The 25,359-nt window shown below is 41.6% G+C and overlaps 1 protein-coding gene and 1 long non-coding RNA gene across 3 annotated transcripts; both read right to left on the bottom strand.

Annotated features, from left to right (window-relative positions):
- Positions 1-9,000: 9,000 nt before the first annotated feature.
- On the bottom strand, positions 9,001-19,518 carry LOC124015341 (keratin, type I cytoskeletal 13-like). The gene is given in 10 exon segments (XM_046330525.1): positions 9,001-9,164; positions 9,287-9,473; positions 9,579-9,605; positions 9,607-9,705; positions 9,822-9,983; positions 10,114-10,206; positions 10,633-10,666; positions 18,207-18,289; positions 18,848-18,976; positions 19,282-19,518. Coding segments are annotated over 10 exon segments (1,215 nt in total).
- LOC124015132 lies at positions 13,871-17,892 on the bottom strand. Of its 2 annotated transcripts, none has more exons than XR_006835100.1 (4): positions 17,644-17,892; positions 17,424-17,549; positions 17,070-17,294; positions 13,871-16,957 (listed from the first exon to the last, which is right to left on the bottom strand). It is a non-coding gene; the product is annotated as an uncharacterized LOC124015132 (long non-coding RNA). The 2 variants fall into 2 exon arrangements; XR_006835101.1 differs by having other exon boundaries at positions 13,871-16,954.
- Positions 19,519-25,359: the final 5,841 nt, after the last annotated feature.

The following is a 25,359-nucleotide window of genomic DNA, read 5'->3' as shown; positions in this document are numbered from 1 at the left end:
AAATAAGAATTTGTTCTTATCTAATTGAGATCGTTTGGGATGAATTGGACTGCAGAGTGAAGGAAAAGCAGCCAACAAGTGCTCAGCATAGGTGCGAACTCCTTCAAGACTGTTGGAAAAGCATTCCAGGTGAAGTTGGTTGAGAAAATGCCAAGAGTGTGCAAAGCTGTCATAAAGGCAAAGGGTGGCTACTTTGAAGAATCACATTTTTAAAATGATTTGATTAACACTTTTTTGCTTACTACAGTATTTCATGTGTTATTGCATAGTTTTGATGTCTTCATTATTATTCTACAATGTAGAAAATAGTAAAAATGAAGAAAAACCCTTAAATGAGTAGGTGTGTCCAAACCTTTGATTGGTTCTATATATATATATATATATATATATATATATATATATATAGCACAAAACTACCTTTCATTAATTTGTATGGGTTACCTTTAGATGAGTCCCAGGACACTTGTGGGGGTCATAGAGCAAAACATAGATACAAATCTCCCATTTTTACAGTAGGGTCACACACACACACACACAGTCAGGAGTAAACATTGGACTGTGATATAGGAAAGATACAATATGCTCAGGTCTATTTCCTACCAGCCACATGTTAGGTTTGTGAAGTTGAGAATAGGAAAGTGGGGCTTTAGAATCACCTCTAGTTAACAGGAGCTGATAAGACAGAGGGGCAGAGAGGAGTTGTGGGTGTGTGATGATGTCTCACCCTAGTGTGCTGCTCTCGGAGTACTCCATCATGTGGGCAGTGATGGAGGCAGCCAGGTTAATGAAGCTGCGGAAGAGTGTGGTCCGGAGGAGGGGGGAGGACAGGGGAAGGGTGGCATGCCACACTGCCAGGGCCCCACAGCTGCCCAGGGTGGAGTAGGAGGAGAGAGATCTGTGGTATGTTCAGATAGGTTTAGCCTGCTGTGGTGACTATTTTTGGTTTGATAGTCATCGATCTTTTCAAACACCAGCAGAAAATAACAGAGTTTAATAGTATCATAACAAAAACTAAGTTATTTTGTCCCAGTTTGGTGAAAATCCTCTGAGCGTCTTTAAATCCCAGACATCAGACAATGAGACCAGACCAAACCCTTTCAGAAGATCAACAAAAGCTCAACTTCCCCTGTGGTAGGCCTATCTAAAATGGTTACTGAACTCAAAAGATAAAGCTAAGACACCTGAGGGTTATGAACAGAGCACATTGACTGCACACGTGTAAAAGCCTAGAAGACCTGCCAGAGGGACCTCCTTCCTCTCTCAGTCCAAGTGAATCAACTGACCCAACATTCCAATGAAACATCTTGCCATACAAAATATCAATCTGAATTGATAGCCTGCCCTACATCATCAGCTAGGTCAGTGCTTCCCAAACCTTTTCACTCATGCCCCCCTTTTATCATGGGGGAACATCTCGTGTACTCCCATGCCCCACGCCTGCCCCAATAGAATGAACTGCTACTACTGTTACAATTAGCTAAACTAACTAAAGCTGCATGGAGAAACGGTTCTTTGTCTCTGCGAGGGTATTTTCCATGGATGATTTCTATTGGAGAGAAATGAAGAGCAAAACAAAAAACAAAAAAAACAAAATCAGGAATCCGTTAAGAAAATTAATTGATCTGTGGCAGACATTGAAACAAAATAAATATTTGTAAAAAAAAAAATAACAGTCTAACCATGCTCATTTGTGATTGATGTTCGATTTCAAGAATGTACTGTGCGTTTGACTTCTGACATTTCAGATCTGGACGATTGGATAACTTCTGTGCTAAATGCGACCTCCTTGTTCAGCGCCTCTGTCACGTTCTTTCAAAATCAAACCCAGAAGCAGACCAGGACAAGGAGAGTAGGAAGAAGGTGAGTATTTATTTACAAGTGAATGTGAATGGGTAGATATATCCAGGTGGCGTAGCGGGCAGCGGTGGTGAGTTGATGGGAGTAAATAGGTGGATCCAATGGGGTAGCGGAATCCTCAGACGACCAGGTGGGAATGGGGTAAATAATCCGGGTGAGTAACTGAAGACAGAACAAACGGAGGTAAGTTTAAGGCAAGCAATACGTAAAAAAACAAAACAAATTCTATCCAATTTGAGGCTGATACTATGGCACAACATACTGTTCATGGCTAACGATCCGGCAGGGAATGGATGTCAGGTCAGAGCTTTTGTAGGGGAGAGGTGATGATCAGGACAGGTGTGCATATTACTGATGGGATACAGGTGCGGGTGAACATCGATCTCCCAACAAGCTAATTCGCCCGGCAACCAGACAGGGTGCGTTTCAGGACACCGGAAACACACTCCAGGACAGAAACACAGGCAAACACAGACTCAGGAAGCGGGATTCGTGACAGCCTCGGTCTGTGGACAACATCATCCAAAATAATGTTTTTACATGAACATTTCAATTGATGGGACATTTTGGATATTGTGGACCTAAATTATGGAATCATATTTATTATGACAAACAGTATTATCTTGGCGTGGAACCAGCCCTCCAGATCTCTGTTGTTCTGGGCAGCGACAGTCTCATAATGTTCACCAATCTCAGCCATGACTTTGCTGAGGTCTTCCTGTGATGCAGCGTCAACCTCCACATGGACTTGGCCGCTCATCTGGGCACGCATGGACAACAGCTCCTGAAGAAGGACAATGAAACGGGTTGAGGTCTCTAAGTCATCATCATGGTTCAGAAAGTGGTCCTAGATTTGTTCAAGTGATTTAGATTTAAATACATAGATTATGATGTATTACTTGCTCACTAAAATGTTGTACAGTAATGCCTGGCTGGATCTGTTATTTTAAGAGCAGACACTATAGATAGAGGAGCGTCCGAGGGATGTGTGTGCTTTGGGGACCTTTAACAGAATGTGACTGGAAGAAACGGGTGTTGTATGTGGAGGATGAGGGCTGCAGTAGATATCTCAGATAGAGGGAGTGAGGCATCAACCAGTGGGTCTTGCGATGGGTATACAGAGATGACCAGTTTACAGAGAAGTATAGAGTGCAGTGATGTGTCCTATAAGGAGCATTGGTGGCAAATCTGATGGCCGAATGGTAAAGAACATATAGCTGATCGAGAGCACCCTTACCTGCCAATCTATAAATTATGTCTCCGTAATCTAGCATGGGTAGGATGGTCATCTGAATCGGAGTTAGTTTGGCAGCTGGGGTGAAATAGGAGCGATTACGATAGAGGAAACCAAGTCTAGATTTAACTTTAGCCTGCAGCTTTGATATGTGCTGAGAGAAGGACAGTGCACGGTCTAGCCATACTCCCAAGTACTCAAGCTCTAAACCCTCAGAGGTAGTAATAACACCGGTGGAAAGAGGGGCATTCTTCTTACCAAACCACATGACCTTTGTATTTTGGAGGTGTACAGAACAAGGTTAAGGGTAGAGAAAGCTTGTTGGACACTAAGAAAGCTTTGTTGTAGAGCATTTAACACAAAATCCTGGGAGGGGCCAGCTGAGTATAAGACTGTATCATCTGCATATAAATGGATGAGAGAGCTTCCTACTGCCTGAGATATGTTGTTGATGTAAATTGAAAAGAGCGTGGGGCCAAGGAATGAGCCTTGGGGTACTCCCTTGGTGACAGGCAGTGGTCAAGATGTTCAATAAATGATATTTACAGTGGTCTAAAAAGTACCCAATGATCATACTTGAGTAAAAGTAAAGATAACTTAATAGAAAATGACTCAAGTAAAAGTGAGTCACCCAGTAAAATACTACTTGAATAAAAGTCTAAAAGTATTTGGTTTTAAATACACTTAAGTATCAAAAGTAAATGTAATTGCAAAAATATACTTAAGAATCAAAAGGAAAAGTATAAGTCATTTAAAATTCCTTATATTAAGCAATCAGATGGCACAATTTTCCTGTTGTTTTTTACGGTTAGCCAGGGACACACTCAGACATAATTTACAAACAAATCATTTGTGTTTAGTGAGTCCGCCAAATCAGAGGCAGTAGGGATGACCAGGAATGTTCTATTGATATGTGTGTGAATTGGGCAATTTTCCTGTCCTGCTAAGTACTTTTGGGTGTCAGGGAAAATGTATGGTGTAACAAGTACATGATTTTCCTTAGGGATGTAGTGGAGTGACAGTAAAAGTTTATAAAAATATAAGTATTAAAGTGAGGTACTGATACCCCCAAAAACTACTTAAGTGGTACTTCAAAGTATCTTTACTGAAGTATTTTTACACAACTGGATATTTACCAAATAGCATGTTGAAGAAAGACTGAAAATTCAAGATTGTAGTAGAGAAATAGATTGATACATCAAACTTAAACAACAACTATGATAACAAAGTTTTTCACAGTTTTTCTCCTGACCATGAGCATACTAAAGTGTTGGCCACAGGGAAGCCTTTCAAACTGAGAATGTTAGAGAGTGGGAGGGATCACCAATTACAGTGAGAGATTTCCTTGTAACTGAAATACGGAATGTCACCAAGGTTGCCGATTTTGCATACTAGACTATCAAGTTAGAATGTTCTTGACTAATCTACTGTAACCCTCTCCAAAATATAATTGCTGTCGGTTGACCTCCAAACAATCAACAATTTCTTATGGACATTGTAAAATTAGTAGTTTCTATTAACATCAATCCCTATGCTAGTATTATGAATATTTTAATGTGGTAATGTCAGTGCTGTTTTTGCAGACAGAAAATGTATCTCTTCATTGAAAAGAGATTTCATAGAAATACATTTTTGGTTTATGGCGTAATTCACAAAATATTATAATTTGAAAAATTTGGGGTCCTTGTTTTTGAAAGAAATGCACATTTTTTGTCCAGTAAAATAACATCAAATTGATCAGAAATACAGTGTAGACATTGTTAATGTTGTAAATGACTATTGTAGCTGGAAACTGCAAATTTTTTATGGAATATCTACATAAGCGTAGAGAGACCCATTGGAAGCAACCATCACTCCTGTGTTCCAATGGCATGTTGTGTTAGCTAATCCAAGTTTATCATTTTAAAAGGCTAATTGATCATTAGAAAACCCTTCTGCATTTATGTTAGCACAGCTGAAAACTGTTGTTCTGAATATAGAAGCAACAAAACTGGCCTTCTTCAGACTAGTTGAATATCTTGAGCATTAGCATTTGTGGTTTCGATTACAGGCTCAAAAAGAACAGAAACAAAGAACTTTCTTCTGAAACTCATCAGTATATTCTTGTCCTGCTATTCCATGCGAGAAATTGCCAAGAAACTGAAGATCTCATACAAAGCTGTGTACTACTCCCTTCACAGAACAGCGCAAACTGGCTCTACCCAAAATAGAAAGAGGAGTGAGAGGCCCCAGTGCCCCAACTGAGCAAGAGGACAAGTACATTAGTGTCTAGTTTGAAAAACAGACACCTCACAAGTCCTCAACTGGCAGCTTAATTAAATAATACCCGCAAAACAACAGTCTCAACGTCAACAGTGAAGAGGCGACTCAGGGATGCTGGCCATCTAGGCAGTGTTGCAAAGAAGAAGCCAAATCTCAGACTGGCCAATTAAAAAGAAAAGATTAAGATGGGCAAAAGAACAATAGACAGAGGAAGATTGGAAAAAAAGTGTTATGGACAGACAAACCTAAGTTCGAGGAAATCGGATATGTATGTTGCCCAAAATAAATACACACACAAGATGAGCAGTTTTTCTTGTTGCCTTTAGCCCTACTCTTATCCTACTCCTGCTCTGTTCCTCTGGTGATGTGGAGGTTAACCCAGGCCCTGCGTGTCCCCAGGTGCTCTCATTTGTTGACTTCTGTAACCGTAAAAGCATTGGTTTCATGCATGTTAACATTAGAAGCCTCCTCCCTAAGTTTGTTTTATTCACTGCTTTAGCACACTCTGCCAACCCGGATGTCCTAGCCGTGTCTGAATCTTGGCTTAGGAAGGCCACCAAATATCTTGAAATTTCCATCCCTAACTATAAAATTTTCTGACAAGATAGAACTGCCAAAGGGGGCGGAGTTGCAATCTACTGCAGAGATAGCCTGCAAAGTTCTGTCATTCTATCCAGGTCTGTGCCCAAACAATTAGAGCTTCTACTTTTAAAAATCCACCTTTCCAGAAACAAGTCTCTCACCTTTACCGCTTGTTATAGACCCCCTTAGCCCTCAGCTGTGCCCCCCACATCTATCTTCAGAGTTCGTACTGTTGGCAAACTAAACTGGAAGATGCTTAACACCCCGGCCATCCTACCATCTAAGCTAGATGCCCTCAATCTCACACAAATCTGTCACGCTCGTCTGATGAAGAAAGAGTGGACCAAAGCACAGCGTTGTAAGTGTTCATGATTTATTTTCAAAACACTTGAACAAAACGACAACGAACAGTTCTGTCAGGTGCAGAAACACAAAACAGAAAATAACTACCCACAAAACACAGGTGAGAAAAGGCTACGTAAGTATTGTTCCCAATCAGAGACAACGATAGACAGCTGTCCCTGATTGAGAACCATACCCGGCCAAAACAAGGAAATATACAAAACATAAAAATAAAGAAACTAGAAAGCCCACCCTAGTCACACAATGGCCTAACCAAAATAGAGAATAAAAACCTCTCTATGGCCAGGGCGTGACAAAATCATCAAGGAACCTACCAGGTACAACCCTAAATCCGTAACCATGGGCACCCTCATAGATATCATCCTGACCAACCATGCAGCAACTTGCCCCCCCCCCTCCCCGCTTCTCCTTCATTTCTCTGGATCCCTACAAATCAGCTGGGCTAGACAAACTGGACCCTCTCTTTCTAATATTATCCATATTCTTATCGGCAGACTCAGTAGCCTCGGTTTTTCTGATGACTGCCTTGCCTGGTTCACCAACTACTTTGCAGACAGATTTCAATGTGTCAAATCGGAGGGCATGCTGTCCGGTCCTCTGGCAGTCTCTATGGGGATGCCACAGGGTTCAATTCTCGGGCCGACTCTTTTCTCTGTATATATCAATGATGTTGCTCTTGCTGCGGGCAATTCCCTGATCCACCTCTACGCAGACGACACCATTCTGTATACTTCCGGCCCGTCCTTGGACACTGTGTTATCTAACCTCCAAATGAGCTTCAATGTCATACAACACTCCTTCCGTGGCCTCCAACTGCTCTTAAACGCTAGTAAAACCAAATGCATGCTTTTCAACCGTTCGCTGCCTGCACCCGCACGCCCGACTAGCATCACCACCCTGGATGGTTCCGACCTAGAATATGTGGACATCTATAGGTACCTAGGTGTCTGGCGAGACTGTAAACTCTCCTTCCAGACTCATATCAAACATCTCCAATCTAAAATCAAATCTAGAGTCGGCTTTCTATTCCGCAACAAAGCCTCCTTCACTCACGCCGCCAAACTTACCCTAGTAAAACTGACTGTCCTACCGATCCTCGACTTCGGCGATGTCATCTACAAAATAGCTTCCAATACTCTACTCAGCAAACTGGATGCAGTTTATCACCGTGCCATCCGTTTTGTTACTAAAGCACCTTATACCACCCACCACTTCGACATGTATGCTCTCGTCGGCTGGCCCTCGCTACATATTCGTCGCCAAACCCACTGGCTCCAGGTCATCTACAAGTCCATGCTAGATAAAGCTCCACCTTATCTCAGTTCACTGGTCACGATGTCAACACCCACGCGTAGCACGCGCTCCAGCAGGTGTATCTTACTGATCATCCCTAAAGCCAACAGCTCATTTGGCCGCCTTTCGTTCCAGTTCTCTGCTGCCTGTGACTGGAACAAATTGCAAAAATCACTGAAGTTGGAGACTTATCTCCCTCACCAACTTCAAACATCTGCTATCTGAGCAGCTAACCGATCGCTGCAGCTGTACATAGTCTATCGGTAAATAGCCCACCCAATTTTACCTACCTCTTCCCCATACCGTTTATATTTATTTACTTTTCTGCTCTTTTGCACACCAATATCTCTACCTGTACATGACCATCTGATCATTTATCACTCCAGTGTTAATCTGCAAAATTGTAATTATTCGCCTACCTCCTCATACCTTTTGCACACAATGTATATAGACTCTCTCTTTTTTTCCTAATGTGTTATTGACTTGTTAATTGTTTACTCCATGTGTAACTCTGTGTTGTTGTCTGTTCACACTGCTATGCTTTATCTTGGCCAGGTCGCAGTTCCAAATGAGAATTTGTTCTCAACTAGCCTAACTGGTTAAATAAAGGTTAAATAATTTTTTTAAATATTTTTTTTATATGAATATCAATGAATTTCTGGTTAACAATTAAGTACCTTACTGTGATTGTTTTCAATTAAAAGTGTCCAAAATAAAAAATATGCTAGACTGTCTGGGAGTGGTCTTAGTGTTGAGGGGAAACCTGAAAACTAGCTGATATTGGCAGAGAGATTTGGAACTCGTTCTTATTCATCTAATATCTAATTATTAGTGATGTCACCAGGCAGGCCAAAACTCCTTCCCACTAAAACAGGTTGAAATTTCAGGCGGTCTTTTCAATCAGTTCTTACACTAAAAGGGCATTATAGTTATTTTCACAATTTAACATTATTCCAAACTCATAGTGTAGAAATATATTAAACACTAGAACAACTAATTTGACTACACTGGGCATTTAAAAACAGTAAATTAATTAATCGAATCCCAAAGCTGACAAGGTAGAAATCGGTTGTTCTGCCCCTGAACAAGGCAGTTTAACCCACTGTTCCTAGGCCGTCATTGTAAATAAGAATGTGTTCTTTTAACTGACTTGCCTAGTTAAATAAAAGGTTGAATTAAAAATAATTGTAAAAAAATGTACACATTTACAAAGGGGAAAAAACGTGGTGTTTGTGAAGGTTTAGAATCGTTACTGACCATATCGGTGGCAACCACAGCTGTCAAAGTTTTCACTACTTTTTGTAAGCAGTTTTGATGTACAAAAAAACCCGCAAAAGACAAGAATGTTGTTTCATCACCTCGGAACACTTTTATTTCTTAATCGCTCTGAGCTAGGTTGACGGCAGGCATCAGATGACTTGTGTTCTGTTCTGTGTGGCTCCCAATTCAAGATTTATCTTCATACACGGTCTCTTGCAGTTGGTGCTGACCACCACGCAGTCAACAATCTCCTGCACATAGGTCACCACCTTCTGCAAAAAGGTATTAGTGGTGGTGGTGGTTGATGGACCGTAGAGGCAGAGACAATATTGTTAGAAAGGCTTACTTTTGCTTAATTACTTTTGGCACTCACATTTCAAGACCAATGTTTTTTCAAGGATTTATGTAAAGATCCAGGCTCACCTGGAAAACTATCCAGCAGCCTCCTGTACTCAGCGATCTCCATCTCCAGCCTGGTGTTGATGTCCAGTAGCATTCTGTACTGTTGGCCCTGGCGGTCCAGGTCAGCATGAAGATGACCAAGCTCCAGGCTGGTCACCTGCCTCTGGTAGCCGGCCATCATATTGGCATATTGGCTCTGTGTGTCAGCCAGGGATGCTTTCTGACAGGAATAAGGAAGGAAAAAGAAAGAAATAATTTTATAGATGACTGAATGTAAGTGCAGAGGTATACCATTTTTCAACTTTGTATTTTTTGTTTATCTCACCATGCTGAGTTGGGATTGGAGTTTGATTTTCCAGACTTTACTGTGTGCGCTTAACTTCAGTGATTTCAGATCTGGATGATTGGAGGGTCTCTGTGCTGTCTGCCTGCCACGACATTGTTGATTTCTTCTGACTGTGAATGAAAGACAGCATACCGTACGGTTCATTACTGATTACATTCACTGAAGACTATAACTGGAAAACATAAACATGTCATTGGCCAAAAAGAAAGGTTGCAGTATTACCTTGGCATTGAACCAGCCCTCCAGATCTTTACAGTTCTTGTTAGCGACGGCCTCGTAGTGGTCGCGGATTTCAGCCATGACTTTGGTGAGGTCCTCCTGTGGTGAAGGGTTCACCTCCACGTTGATTTGGCCGCTCATCTGATTATGCATGGCCAAGAGGTCCTGGGAACAAAGCTTTAACATATATCTGGTCAATATTCAATCCTGTGCCTCATCATTACAAAGTAGAGTAATGTTGAATCATAACACTGTTCACCCCATAGCCTCTGTTTGAGGTCTTTAGCAAACCCACCTCCTCGTGGTTCATCTGCATTTCCAGGTCAGATCTGGCCATGGTCAGCTCGTCCAGCACCCTCCTCAACCCATTGACGTTGGCCTCCACAGTCTGTGTCACGTATGCTCTCTCTCCAGTGCTCTAAGTCGCCATGTTCCCACGACTCAGCAGAGGTGACCGGTCCACTCCTGATCCCCGGGATCGTCATTTTGGTCGGCGTCCTGCGGCTGGAGCCACTTGTCGGGGATGGGGTACTATCACGTGTGCTCCCACTCCGGCCTCTAGGTCACCAGGCTGCTCGGTATGGCACACACCTGTCACCATCGTTACACGCACCTGTGCATCATCAGACTCACCTAGACTCCATCACCTCCTTGATTACCTGCCCTATATATGTCACTCCCTTTGGTTCCTTCCCCACGTGTCATTGTTTCTGTTTCAGTTTCCTGTCTGTGCGCTGTTCGTGTTTCTTGTTTTGTTCATTTGTTTATTAAATTATGCGCTCCATGAACTTGCTACCCGACTCCCAGCGCACACGTTAGTCTGCCTCATAGCCAGCTCATTCTCATACCTTTGTAACATCAATGCATCAACAAGGTTCTTAGTTCTAACTTTTTTAATGTAAGCTATTTTATCATATTGATCATATATGCAAACAGAGGTTATTTGTCTGCCGTATGTTTGTCTAAATTAGTGATTGATTTTAGCATTATTGTAAAAAAAAAAAAATGGGTTGAAGTCGGAAGTTTACATACAGCTCCTGACATTCCTGACATTTAATCCAAGTAAAAAAATCCCTGTTTTAGTTCAGTTAGGTTCACCACTTTATTTTAAGAATGTGAAATGTCAGAATAATAGTAGAGAGAATTAGAGAATTATTTATTTAAGATTTTATCACATTACCAGTGGGTCAGAGGTTTATATACACTCAATTAGTATTTGGTAGAATTGCCTTTAAATTGTTTAACTTGGGTCAAACATTTCGGGTAGCCTTCCACAAGCTTCCCATAAAAAGCTGGGTGAATTTTGTCCCATTCCTCCTGACAGAGATGGTGTAACTGAGTCAGGTTTGTAGGCCTTTGGAAGTATGCTTGGGGTCATTGTCCATTTGGAAGACCCATTTGCATCCAAGCTTTAACTTTCTGACTGTCTTGAGATATTGCTTCAATTTATCCACATAATTTTCCCGCCTCATGATGCCATCTATTTTGTGAAGTGCACCAGTCCCTCTTGCAGCAAAGCAACCCCACAACATGATGCTGCCACCACCGTGTTTCACGGATGGGATTGTGTTTTTCGGCTTGCAAGCCTCCCCCTTTTCCCTCCAAACATAACGATGGTCGTTATGGCCAAACAGTTCTATTTTTGTTTCATCAGACCAGAGGACATTTCTCCAAAAAGTACGATCTTTGTCCCCGTGTGCAGTTGCAAACCGTAGTCTGTCTTTTTTATGTCGGTTTTGGAGCAGTGGCTTCTTCCTTGCTGAGTGGCCTTTCAGGTTATGTAGACATAGGATTTGTTTAACTGTGGATATAGATACTTTTGTACCTGTTTCCTCCAGCATCTTCACAAGGTCCTTTGTTGTTGTTCTGGGATTGATTTGCACTTTTTGCACGAAAGTATGTTCATCTCTAGGAGACAGAATGTGTCTCCTTCCTGAGCAGTATGACTGCTGCGTGGTCCCATGGTGTTTATACTTGCATACTATTGTTTGTACAGATGGTTGTGGTACCTTCTGGTGTTTGAAAATTGCTCCCAAGGAGAAACCAGACTTGTGGAGGTCTACAATTTGTTTTTTGAGGTCTTGGCTGATTTCTTTTGATTTTCCCATGATGTCAAGCAAAGAGGCACTGAGTTTGAAGGTAGCCATTGAAATACATCCACAGGTACACCTCAAATTGTCTCAAATGATGTCAATTAGCTATCAGGAGCTCCTAAAGCCATGACATAATTTTCTGGGATTTTCCAAGCTGTCTAAAGGCACAGCTGTGATACAGTGAATTGTAAGTGAAATAATCTGTCTGTAAACAATTGTTGGAAATATGACTTGTGTCATGCACAAAGTAGATGTCCTAACCAACTTGCCAAAACTATAGTTTGTTAACAAGAAATGTGTGGAGTGGTTGAAAAACGAGTTTTAATGACTCCAACCTAAGTGTATGTAAACTTCCGACTTCAACTGTATCCAACCTTTAAAAAAAATCGATCTGTCTACACGTGCAGAATTCAGTTATTATCTTGAAGGTGGAAGTATCAGCATACGATAGAATGAGAAAACAGCCCGTTTTTTAAATAAATTTTTTAAAATTGTTGGACAAAAACAGGAAAACAAAAATCAAGCCATTTTTCAGTTCTCGTTTTTGTATATAAACCCCCTTAAAATATGAAATTTTGATTTTCACATGTGGGTGGGATTAAATGTGGAATGCCTGTCATTGGCCAAATGCACAGCCAACACTTCCTCCCAAGCAAATTTTAAAAATATATTTTAAAACATTGAACAAAAATATAAATGCAACATGTAAAGTGTTGGTCCCATGTTTCATTAGCTGAAATAAAACATCCCAGACATTTTCAATACGCATAAAGAGCTTTTTTCTCTCAAATGTTTTGCACAAATTTGTTTACATCCCTGTTAATGAGCATTACTCCTTTGTCAAGATAATCAATCCACCTGACAGGTGTGGCATATCAAGAAGTTGATTAAACAGCATAATCATTAGACAGGTGCACCTTGTGCTGGGGACAATAAAATGCAGCTTTAAAATGTGCGGTTTTGTCACACAAAACCATAACACAAATGTATCAAGTTTCAAGGGAGCACGCAATTGGCATGCTGACTGCAGGAATGTCCACCAGAGCTGTTGCCAGAGAATTTAATATTAATTTATCTATCATAATCCGCCTCCAACGTTGTTTTAGAGAATTTGGCAGTATGTCCAACCAGCCTCACAACCACAGACCACATGTAACCACGCCAACCCAGGACCTCCACATCCGGCTTCTTCACCTGTGTTATCGTCTGAGACCAGGACAGCTGATGAAACTGTGGGTTTGCACAAACTGTCAGAAACTGTCTTAGGGAAGCTCATCTACGTGCTTGTCATCCTTACCAGGGTCTTGACCTTACTGCAGTTCAGAGTCGTAACTGACTTCAGTGGGCAAATGCCACTGGCACACTGGAGAAGTGTGCTCTTCATGAATGAATCCCGGTTTCAACTACTGGGCAGATGGCAGACAGTGTCTATGGCATTGTGTGGGCGAGTGATTTGCTGATTTAAACGTTGTGAACAGAGTTCCCCATGGTGGCAGTGGGGTTATGGCAGCGTTTCCCCACCTCGATCCTCGTGACTCCAAGGGGTGCAAGTTTAGGTTTTTTGCTACACAGCTGGACACTGACAGAGTAGAGTTGATCAGAGCGTTCTGACCTCACAGCTGCAGTCAAGCACTCAAGCTAACTGGCTAAAGTTGGCTAACTTGCTAGCTACTTCCAGACACAAATGAGAGAACACTTCACTCTGACCATTTTACTCACCGTAGCAGAGCTAGTTAGGCTGTTTTCATGTTATCTGTAGTGTTGGTGACTGTGACTGTGCTGCTGGAAACAATTTAATTATGTATTTTTTTTGCTGAGGCTTACACTTAGACGAGAGAAATTGGAGTAGATAGCCAGAGTGAATTTACGAACACACCCAAAGCCAGTTTGTTTCATGTTTGAAGAAAGTAACACTTTATTATAAGCACACTTTCTAATACACATTTGAAATGTAGCACAATAAAATGAAATAAGATGAGAATAATATTTCAGAACAAGTGTGAAGTAATTGAAGCAAAAATATTTCATAATTAAAAACAATATCAGGTAATAAGTCATCAGAAGCTTTATCTAAGCTTTGATACATTGATTACAAACTACTAATAAAATCTAAAAGTTATACTAACTTGCGTAAATGTATTAAATGAGAAGACTAGCTGTCCCGCTCCACAACTGATCACCTAAATGCATATACTGCCATCTTCTGGATAAATGTAAGTGTAAGCGCTTTACAAGGAAACTGAATCCAATAAGATAAAATGGCATCCCTATAACGATTTCAGAGTATATTTCAGAACTTTATAGATTACTGTTCAAACAGAAACCTCTGTGCATTTCTTACTCACAGCAATGATGAAAGGCTGAGATCCAGTGAAAACATGTTTTCTAGCATGACGGTGCATTGTGATACTGGTCATTTAAAGGTATTAATGCTCAGTTGATGGAATGCGGTTCTCACCTGACACCTGTTTTGTGTAGGATTCCCGACAGACCTCCTTCTTTCACGGCAGCTGATATGGAGAGGGCGGCCATTTTACAGACGCCGATCTGCTCTCTGCCTCCACTTCCTCCGCTTCCTGTGTTCCTGATGGTCACTCTGCTGGGGCTGCTGGCTGGACCACCACTGCTGGTAATCACTCGACTACCCCCACTGCTGACCCTGACACCACCCTCTGTTACTACTAATTCTCTGTCCACTAGTACCTGCACTACTGATCATATGTCCACTACCTCCACTTCCTGTGCTACTGCTACTCAGTCTACCTCTACTTCCTGCAGCACTGCAGATCATATGTCCACTACCTGCACTACTTAGTCTACCACCACTTCCTGTGCTTCTACTACTTAGTTGACCTCCATTTCCAGCACTACTGATAGTGTCCACTTCCAGCACTGCTGATTCTTCCCCCACTTCCTGATCTGTCCATTATTTCCACTATAAACCTTCCATTCTCCACTTCCTGCACTGCTAAGTCTACCAGTCCTCTCATTGCTCGCTTTTCTGTTAAACTGAGAGACGTTTTCGGAATTGACATGGGTCCAGACTCCATTGCCGATACTATTACATTTAATTCGATCTCCACCGCTGTTACCACTTATCTGGACCACTGAGTCTGTCTCCAATACCTGGACCACTGAGTCTGACTCCACTACCTGGACCACTGAGTCTGTCTCCTCTACCCAGACTACTGAGTCTGTCTCCAATACCTGGACCACTGAGTCTGTCTCCAATACCTGGACCACTGAGTCTGTCTCTGCTACCTGGACCACTGAGTCTGTCTCCGCTACCTGCACTACTGAGTCTGCCTCCGCTACCTGCACTACTGAGTCTGCCTCCGCTACCTGCACTACTGAGTCTGCCTCCGCTACCTGCACTACTGAGTCTGCCTCTGTTACCTGGAACACTGAGTCTACCTCCGTTACCTGGACCACTGAGTCTACCTCCACTATCTGGACCACTGAGTTTGCCTCCACTATATGGACCACTGAGTCTGCCTCCACTATCTGGACCACTGAGTCTGACTCCACTACCTGGACCACTGAGTCTGACTCCACTACCTGGACCACTGAGTCTGACTCCACTACCTGGACCACTGAGTCTGACTCCACTACCTGGACCACTGAGTCTGACTCCACTACCTGGACCACTGAGTCTGACTCCACTACCTGGACCACTGAGTCTGACTCCACTACCTGGACCACTGAGTCTGACTCCACTACCTGGACCACTGAGTCTGACTCCGCTACCTAGACCAGAGTCTGCTTCCGCTACCTGGACCACTGAGTCTTCCTGTACTTCTACCATAAACCATCCATTCTCCACTTCCTGTGCTACTTGGTCTACCTCCACTTCCTGCACTAGTTATCATGTGTCCACTTCCTGCACTAGTTATCATGTGTCCACTTCCTGCACTAGTTATCGTATGTCCACTTCCTGCACTAGTTATCGTATGTCCACTTTCTACACTGGTTATCATGTGTCCACTTCCTGCACTAGTTATCATGTGCCCACTTCCTGTCCTGCTGATCAAACCACCACTGCCTACACTAGTCATACCTCCAGTATTTATCATGCTTCCACTTCTGACATCACTGGTGATCTCCGCTGCACTCTCCACTGTGCTAGCTGGCACTTTTACAGCTACACCTGTGGCACTGCTGATCGTATTGTCACTTGCAGCGCTGCAAGTGATCATTGGTGATCAGACCCCCATGTTTTGCACTGCTGATTGGAACTGGACCTTCCAATTTCTTCACCTGGATCACAGTTTCCTTAGCCTCGCTTACTATGCTATTAGTAACTACCACCTCAGCCTCCTCACTGCTACTTGTACTGTGTCATTGGCAATTCTTATCTCTTCTTAATTCACCTTGCTAACAGTCGGTCCTCCACAGTTAACATTGGTAACATCAACATCGCTACTAGTGATCTGAACAACTTCTGTGTCTTTCATCTGAGATGCATCTTCGCTAATCTGAGCTGTTGAAATAATCACACTGATTTTATCAAGTGGTCTGACTCTACTGACAGTGGTGGTTTTACCCTCAACGCTGCTCACAACGTGAGCTCCATGTTGTGCAGAGCTGGTGTTAGTGCTAGCTCCATGTTGTGCAGAGCTGGTGTTAGCGCTAGCTCCATGTTGTGCAGAGCTGGTGTTAGCGCTAGCTCCATGTTGTGCAGAGCTGGTGTTGGCGCAACTCTCTGAATATTCAACTTGGTGCCCACTTTCTAAACTCTTGCTTTAGTCTTCTTTCACAGTGCTAACCTGATTAGTAGTTTGTGTACACTGTACTCTTCTCTTTTATCAAAGGCGTTGTACAGAGATACTCTCTGCACACGGGTAACCTGTGCCCCCAATGGCTGCACCTACCACTTGTCCTCCATTTTCCAAACTGCTTGAGGTCTCTCTTGAGGTCTCACTAATACTTGGCACACTTGCTCTTGGTACGCTAATGGAGGAACTCTGAATTGGCATGAAGATGTGTTGGAAGGTAGTTCCATTGCTCATTGCACAGTGAGACGTGACACTAGCGCTTGATTTCCTGCTGAAGACAAACGTATCAGTCAGACCTCAGATATCAATTTAGCTTCTGTCAAATCACCTGTTTCTCCCTTTTCTTGGGTAATCACTGGTGACAACCATTTTCTTGGCCTTACCTGGCTCCCCTTCCATCCAGAAGCCTCCTGTACTCAGAAATCACCCGCTCCAGCCTGATATTGATGTCCAGTAGCATCTGGTACTGGGACCGCCTGCTGCTCTGTGGCTGTACATAGCTGCAGCAGCTCCTCCACCTCCAGGCTGTCTAAGTGCTGCTGAAGCCGATTGAGGTGAACACTGTATTTCTCGTTCACTTCCATCTCGTCCCTCTCCATTGACAGATTCTGTAAGTGAGTGAGTAAAGTGAAAGAGCAGCCCTTTTAAACCTGTAAATCTGTGATTCTGTTTCAGTGCAACAACAAAGACTGCAAACTTCATTGTGTAAAACATGATATGCGTATGTGGTTTATAACCTGGGTCTCCAGTAGCTGCAACTCCAGAGTTAGGTTCTGGACAATTCTCATTAGGTCATCTATCTCTGTCTACCTGACCTCGGACCCATTGGAACAGATGGTCACTTGGGTCTTCATACTGTCCACCTGAGGGGTCAAAACAAACATGGAGAATATATGATCATATATTTTGTATCTCTAACATCTTCAGGACTCAGTGTTTGTGTTGACAGTGGCCCACCTTGCTCTGAAACGATCTCTCAGCCTCTGTTTTATTCTTCAGGACCATCGCCGCACACTGCTCCCTTAGGCGACTCAGTTTATCATTCAGGTCCACTGAGTGAGCACAGTCCATCCAACCCAGAGATCTGGGCCATCACACCCTGCACTTCCTATACAGACACAGGAATTACAAACGTGGACGTCATTGTTGTTTCCAAAAACTCTCAAACAACATTGACAATAGAAAAGCAATGCAAACAGTATGTGCTGTAATGGTACTAGACCTATGGAACCATACAATATATAAAATGTCATTGAAACAGTATAAGGAACACCACCTCCTCTTGGTTGTCCTTTCCTATAGATTAACTCATGCTGAACACTCTGCAGGTGCCTCAGTGTGTCTATGTGAATTTCATTCTTGTCCATACACGTGTGACCATTCAACGATTACATGAGCAAGAAAAATAATGCAATTCACTTGTAACCAAAATTCATGCCCTTGTTTGCGCAATACTTCATGGTGGACTTTCAGGACACAGTGGATCCACACACATACACATTTACTATAAACAAACTAACTTGTATTTATAGTCATAGACTTCCATTTGAGCATTGACGACCTGCAGCCTGAGTTGGGCATGGATTGTGTACCAGTCAGAAATCTATGGGAGTAAACACAGATAGGCAGAAGATAATACCTTTCATGAACATGTTTACTATCAATCTTTGCCATTGCAAATCAGTGATGCAGTTAAACTGTTCCAATGAAATGAGTAATCTGACATTTTAATTTAAGAGCACATGCACTCAAGTCAAAACCTGACATAAAAGGACTATGCCAAGTCCTTTGTCTTTTTAAATGTTTTACCACATGAGATGTTGGCTTTATCCCACAACTCTGTGACACCGTCCTTCCCACTGGGCACACACTGGTTGAATCAGCGTCATTTCAATGAAATTACATTGAACCAACGTGGAATTAGATGTTGAATTGACGTTTGTGCCCATTGGGTTCCTTCCTTTGCCTATTTGCATTCCTTCCTTCCCACTACTGTTTGCTGAAAGGATGGGATAGGATCCCACTTCTAAATCAGAGGTCACTGGTCACAAAGGAACTGGAGAATGAGCCTGGTCACAAGATTATGCTTAGGAGGAGAATGAAAATGAGGAGAAGGTGAACTGGGTAAGGTGTTCAGTGATAGGTCCCCAAGTAGGCCTACCTGGTTCTGAAGGTTATCGGTCATCCCCAAGTGTCCACCCATGTCTTTACAGTCACCAAGGGAGCTACTCTCCAGATGTTCCTTGATCTGTAGCTCAAGATGCGCGTTGGCTGCCTCTAGTGTGTGCACCTGAGCCACACAGACACCCACAAATCAACATAGAGCCTCACACATTTATACAACACACATCCTAGGTAGGCTTCTCACTGTTTTAGCTAAGAGAGGAATCACACCAGAGCAACTGATGGCCGAGTGTACTTAAAAGCAGCGGGTGGCCATCGCATCTGACCAGAATATTGTCCGGTGATTTCAGTTCATTTCTCGATGATTATATTCCTAACATAAGCAAAAAACGAAAACCCTACATTTGTTAGAGGAAATTATTTCAGCTGAGCATTTGAGAAAAAGATTAAGTGAAAAGGTATCTGATTGACCTTTTCCAGGTAGGAGGCGAGGCGATCGTTCAGATCTTGCATATTCTCCCTCTCATTGATGCACAGGGAGTTCAAAGGGATACTTGATGCATATTCCATTGAGATGCGGGTTCCATACCCTCCCGCACCACTGCAAAAGCTGTTCCAGCGTCCCCTTCTGTGGTCGTGGGAGAGTCGGTTAGTGCCACTGGCAAGGCACACCTGCCAGGGTGCCATCTCCTGGGCAAATGCAGCCATGACTGCTGTCAACACCACTCCAACTTAGGATCTGATATGAAGGGCTTTTTTAACTGTGCAAACTGCAAAGATATTACATATTTCTATCTATTGAAAGCAATTGTAGGCATGATGAAAATCCGTCCACTATAGGCCTACAGATCTACAAAAAACACTTGTGGGCATGTCTAGGGTGTAATTATATTTCCTTCTGTCTTTCAAATGTAAATTGGATGGTTCTGGAGGCCGGATCACAGTCAAAAAAGTCAATACGGAAACAAAATCCCTTATAAAACCAGTTTGCTTTTGGGAAGTGGACCAGTAAACTGGATTAAGTTGCCTACAATGAAAAATACCCATTGGGCACACACTTCAATGAAATGACGTTGAATTGAGGGCCTCCCATGTGGCACAGCGGTCTAAGGCACTGCATTGAAGTGTTAGAGGTGTCAATACAGACCTGGGTTCAATCCCGGGCTGTATCACAACAGGCTGTGATCGGGAGTTCCATAAGGCGGGGCACACAGCATCCTCTGGGTTAGGGGAGGGTTTGGCCAGGGGGGGCTTTACTTGGCTCATTGTGCTCTAGCAACTCCTTGTGGCGGGCCGGGTGCCTGCAGGCTGACCTCTGTCATCAGGTGAACAGTGTTTCCTCCGACACATTGGTGCGGATGGCTTCCAGGTTAAGTGGGTGGGTGTTGAGAAGCGTGGTTTGGCTGGTCATGTTTCGGCAGACGCATGACTTGACCTTCGCCTCCCAAAGATCGAGTCATGTGGCAATGAGACAAGATCAACATTGGGGAGAAAAGTGTGTACAAAAAAAAAAAATGTAGAAATTATGTTGAACCAGTGGGATACATTTACCTGTTAAGTGAAATATAAATAACGCAACATCGAAAGTCACATTTGGAGTGGTAAATTTGATAAAACATGATGCTCTTTTTTCTTTATTAGGACACTGACCCAAAGTCACCCCAAAAATATTTCTGCCAAAAACGTAGACGCATTGCTCAAAGCTTTATTGTTGAAAGGTTATCACTGCATCTCAGTGCTTGAGGCTGAGCACAATTCCAGGCTGTATCACAACCGGCCGTGATTGGGAGTTCCAGAGGCTGAGCACAATTGGCCCAACGTCATCACTTTTCTGCAATAAGGCTGAGAGAAAATGTTGCTGTTTTAGAGCTCGGGGATTCTCGAAAGAAGGGACAATCTAAAATATTTGTCTTAATATAAATATAATAATGAAAGTATTAAGTATCAAGCCATGTAAATGAACAACCAATATTTTTTGTTGATAAATTGCAACTAACTGGATTTATTTCAACTCCATCAGACACAATGAAAGTCATTTCATTTTTACAATGGTCCAACAACTGTTTAAAGACCTTGACTATTTAATTCTAACATTAGATTATTCAAATATGTAAAACAAATCTCCACATTTATTTTAAGTTATATAGCACTATTAAATGCTCCAGGGCAAATTTCTGTTTGCATTTTGGCATGTTTTCCTAGATTCAGAACATAAAATAACATTTATAAAGCTATCATTATCCCTTAAATCTAGCACAGCAAATACTTCAATTGTTTAAGCATAAGTTGCAGAGCATTGATTAACAACAACAAAAAAGTTGGAATATTGACAAAAGCAAGAGGGTTAGCCGTCAGTGAAGGAGTTGACAAGCCACTGATGGAGTTGACAACATTTGTATTTTTTACAAACATTTGTCAAATATGGAAAATTAAAGTCTGGAATATGGAAAATTATTAATTTTAAAATCCCCAATAAAACAACCATTCTATCAGAGTTGATGTTAGACAAAAATCTGACGGAATTTGTTTTACAGAGAGCAAAATTGCTTTTATCTTATTCATTCAAGTGGTATACACAGTAAAATTGTGTTTTTTCTTCAGTTGCTTTATGACTCTAAAATCTAACATATTTGAACCAAAATTCATATTGCATTTTAATCTATAATGAAGATGGTGTTGACAGTTTATGGTTGTGACCATGGTGATTCCAATGTTGTTTGTTTAAATCTATCAAAAGGAGAGAACTTTACAGACCATGAATGGTCTTGTTGCACAACATGTATAATGAGGACATTAATAAGGGGTCCTTATGGTATAACTGACCCTGCTCATTCCTGATTAATTTAGGATTTTAGAGAAATGTGAACAAAATCTCCAGACAAAACTTTTAGGAATCTAAGTTTTGAGAGAAATATTATTTAATATATTTTTGAAGGTATCTGTGACCAACAGGTGCATATCAGTAATCCTGTGAAATCCATATATTATGGCCTAATGAACTTATTTCAATTGACTGATTTCCTTACAGTATATAAACTGGAACTCAGTAAAATCTTTGAAATTGTTGCATGTTGCGTTTATATTTTTGTTCAGTGTACATAACATGATTTTTCATTTAATATACATTATTGCCAATTTCAAACACTTTTTTTGGAGGGCCTTTCCAGGCAAAGAGCTGACATGAAAATCAATAATATTGAAAGTATTTTGAAAATTCCCAAAACCAATCTTTTCCCTTTTAAAATTCCCTAAAATGTATTTCTTTAAACTATATATATATATATATATATATAAAGTGTTTCCTTGCTGGACAAGAATTGTCCCAATTTTTAAGATTTTTTTATATTTTGAGGGGAGTTGGGGGCCCCTAAAACTCGTGGGCACCCGGGTTGTGTGTGTGTGCTAACCCAGTGCCTGTAATGTCTGACAAAAAACAATTCTAACTATCAACAACACATAATCTTTAAGTTCAAAAGATCCCTTTCTGCTTTTCTCCCATGAGTAATTTACACTGTCACAGAAAGATTAATGACTTGTTTATTCCGTGGGAAAATGTTCTCAGACCAGCTTGACATTATTTATATGTGAAGATATGAAAAGTGACAATGATGATAAAAGCCACTGGCTCGGTGGATGATATTCTATCTCTACACCAGTTTTTCCCCAAAATGGTGCGTCAGGACTTGGGACCAATTGATGGGTTGAGGAACAGTTCCTAATAGGTCACGGGCCCCAACCAAAGAGTGAGTAGAAGTGAGGGGGGGGTCACAAGACAGAAACAACCGTGGCTAATTGCAAGACCATTGAGTGCCAATGGGTGTGTTGTTTACAGCAAGAAAACCGCCCATGACATTTTTTCTCCTTTAGTTGCACTACAGCAATACTATGTTGGTGACAATACTATGTTGGTGATGTACAATAGCAGTAATCTCTTAATGATCATTTTGCGTCACTGTCAAAAGATGACCTTTAAAGAGCAACTGCCCTTAAAAAAACAACTTCTCATTAAGAAAATAACCCATGTGGCATCGACATGAGTCAGAAATATTCATCCTACTGTCAAAATTTACCACAAAGTGTAAACAGGATACTTTTGGTAATAAAGTCAGTCTCATCCAAAATGGAGTTTTGTGAGATTTGTGGTTGTGACTGCATCTCGATGGAAATGAAGGTTGGGTTTGTTTCAATCCTGCCCACGTGCCCACAGCTGGCAGCACACAAGTAATCATCCATTTGGAATGAAGCTGCACGCAACCCAATAGTAATACCCATTATACATTTGGGTCAACTTTGGATATCCCTATGGAACTAGCTAGGGACCATCGGTAAATTACACAATGTACATGGGAGAATATGTTAAAATTCCAATTGCTACAAATTTCAAGACTTAAAAGCCTCTAACCGCACACCAGCCAGTTGAAGCTAATTGGCTAAATAATTTGTTTAACTCTGCGAACACACGCACAAGAGACACCCACATCAAACCACACCCCGAAACTAACTCATGTTTGAATTCAGTCATGGCTACTAGCATTTCTTAATTAACCTAATCTAAAACGTGGCCAAATGAGGTAAGCAGAAAGACCTGTTGTTTGAAAAGTTCAAAATAACATTGAGAGGAGTTATGCCTGCATGGGGCTGGTCTAGCGGCCAATTAATGTCACCGGCAGGACATAAACATTACTGTGTGAGCGTGGGAACAAAACCTGCAAGACCATTGAGGGCCAATGGGTGTGCTGTTTACAGCAAGAAAACCTGGTCTGTCTCTCTCTGTTACAAGTCCTATTACTGTTTATGGCTGGGAAATAGAGTATTATTATTACAGTTAGCAGCATCTGAATGCTTTTAAATTCACCCATTATGTTCAATTTCATAAAGAATGTAGGCAAGTCAAGTCAGATAGTTACAGTATGTTTACCAATTAATTCTGCTACTGGAAAATTGATAGAGGAAAGTAAATACCTAACACCTCTAAAGTAATCTGGCAATCTTTAACGTTTGAACACACGTATAAAGATTCTGCTTTAATTATATGTAAATCTACTCTGTTGAGACAAGTTGATGCACAGGATCAGAGTTAAATGTTTAACCAGCTCAGACAGAAAGGGTAATCTATGGATTTTCACACCAAATATCACATATCCCACTAATTTCCAAAACACTGTCATAAGGTTAGGTTGAGTTGTGACATGTTGGGTTGTGGTCTTTACAGTTCTGACGAGGTGCTACATTGAGGACAATTCAAAAAGCGTGGCTTGTAAAGTTGACTCTGGGTCATACCAGAGCCATAACATCAATGAATTTACACTAGGGTTTGGAATATCAATCCTACTCACAGGACTATGTGAACTATACAAAAGGTCCGTGAGTTCATCCCAGCTGATGACAACACTGTCTCAAACTCTGTACCAGGCGGTGATAAGTCATTGGTATTGGTCAGATGAGACAAGTTTACCCATGATGCACCTCCAGAGAATGGAGAAGTAAAGTTTGAGTTCCCTGATCAGGTGTTGCATGCATCAACCAATGGTTGCGTGCCTCGTTCGACTGTGTCTGGCAACAGATATGCTAATATGCTGTAACATATTATGTGGTTAGCTAATATGTAAAATACCTATCCTGGCATTGTGACCTGGCATGCGTCAGCAATGTCTGAGCAGCGGCTAAAATTGTTGGGTGTGCATGTTTTACACAGCCCGGGAACACCGAAACAATTGAATGCTATACAGCCGGGATCGGTGGATGTCCTGACTAAATAAAACGACGGAAAGGAAAAATGATCAGAGGGATAAAAAAAGGCAGCACCAGGACATTGTTCCATTACCCTCTGATGCAAATGGCTGTTGACATTTTTTGTTAATTTTGTTAATCAATGATTAGAAGTTAATTTGTATCGACCATGTGCATTTCATTGTTGTTTTTCAGACTTTTTAAAAAAGCGGGAATTGAACATTCAATTGCAAATCAAGTGCTAACTCCTACCACCCGGGCAACAGCTGGGGGACCAGGTCATGCAAAACTAGTAGGAGGTGGCCCGGGGCATCGTATCTGCTTTAGTTTTCGTGATGATCGGTCTCTGGCAATGGAGGAGCTGGTTTTTAAATATTTGTGTGTGTGTGTTTATTTATTGTAAACAAATGACAATTTGTTGCCAATGTCAATTTTAGCAAATGTTTTCAACATACTTTTATGTTCGCTAGCTTGACGGGCAAATGCTGCCGAGTACTGAACAGTAAACCAATAGAAAATGGTGTACGATCAAGCAGGGGTGTCCTGCTGCCGGAGCGAAGAGGAGCGGCGCTCCCTCAGTTTTTTCCAATTTGACAATACACAGGCCATCTTTTACAGCCTAAATGTAAACTATTTCTGGAAAATGAATTCTGATACATTTATAAATAAATATTTAATTACCACAAAAAAATCCATGAAAAACAATAGAATGACAAACCAAAAAAATACATATAGCAGTCCAGAATTATGTAAATTGTGTTTTCAGCCACACCTGTTGGTGACAGGTACAGTGTGGCAAAAAAGTATTTAGTCAGCCAC

The sequence above is a fragment of the Oncorhynchus gorbuscha genome, linkage group LG26 (assembly GCF_021184085.1).
Source record: "Oncorhynchus gorbuscha isolate QuinsamMale2020 ecotype Even-year linkage group LG26, OgorEven_v1.0, whole genome shotgun sequence".
Taxonomy (NCBI): domain Eukaryota; kingdom Metazoa; phylum Chordata; class Actinopteri; order Salmoniformes; family Salmonidae; genus Oncorhynchus; species Oncorhynchus gorbuscha.
This window is presented reverse-complemented; position numbering and strand designations above follow the sequence as displayed.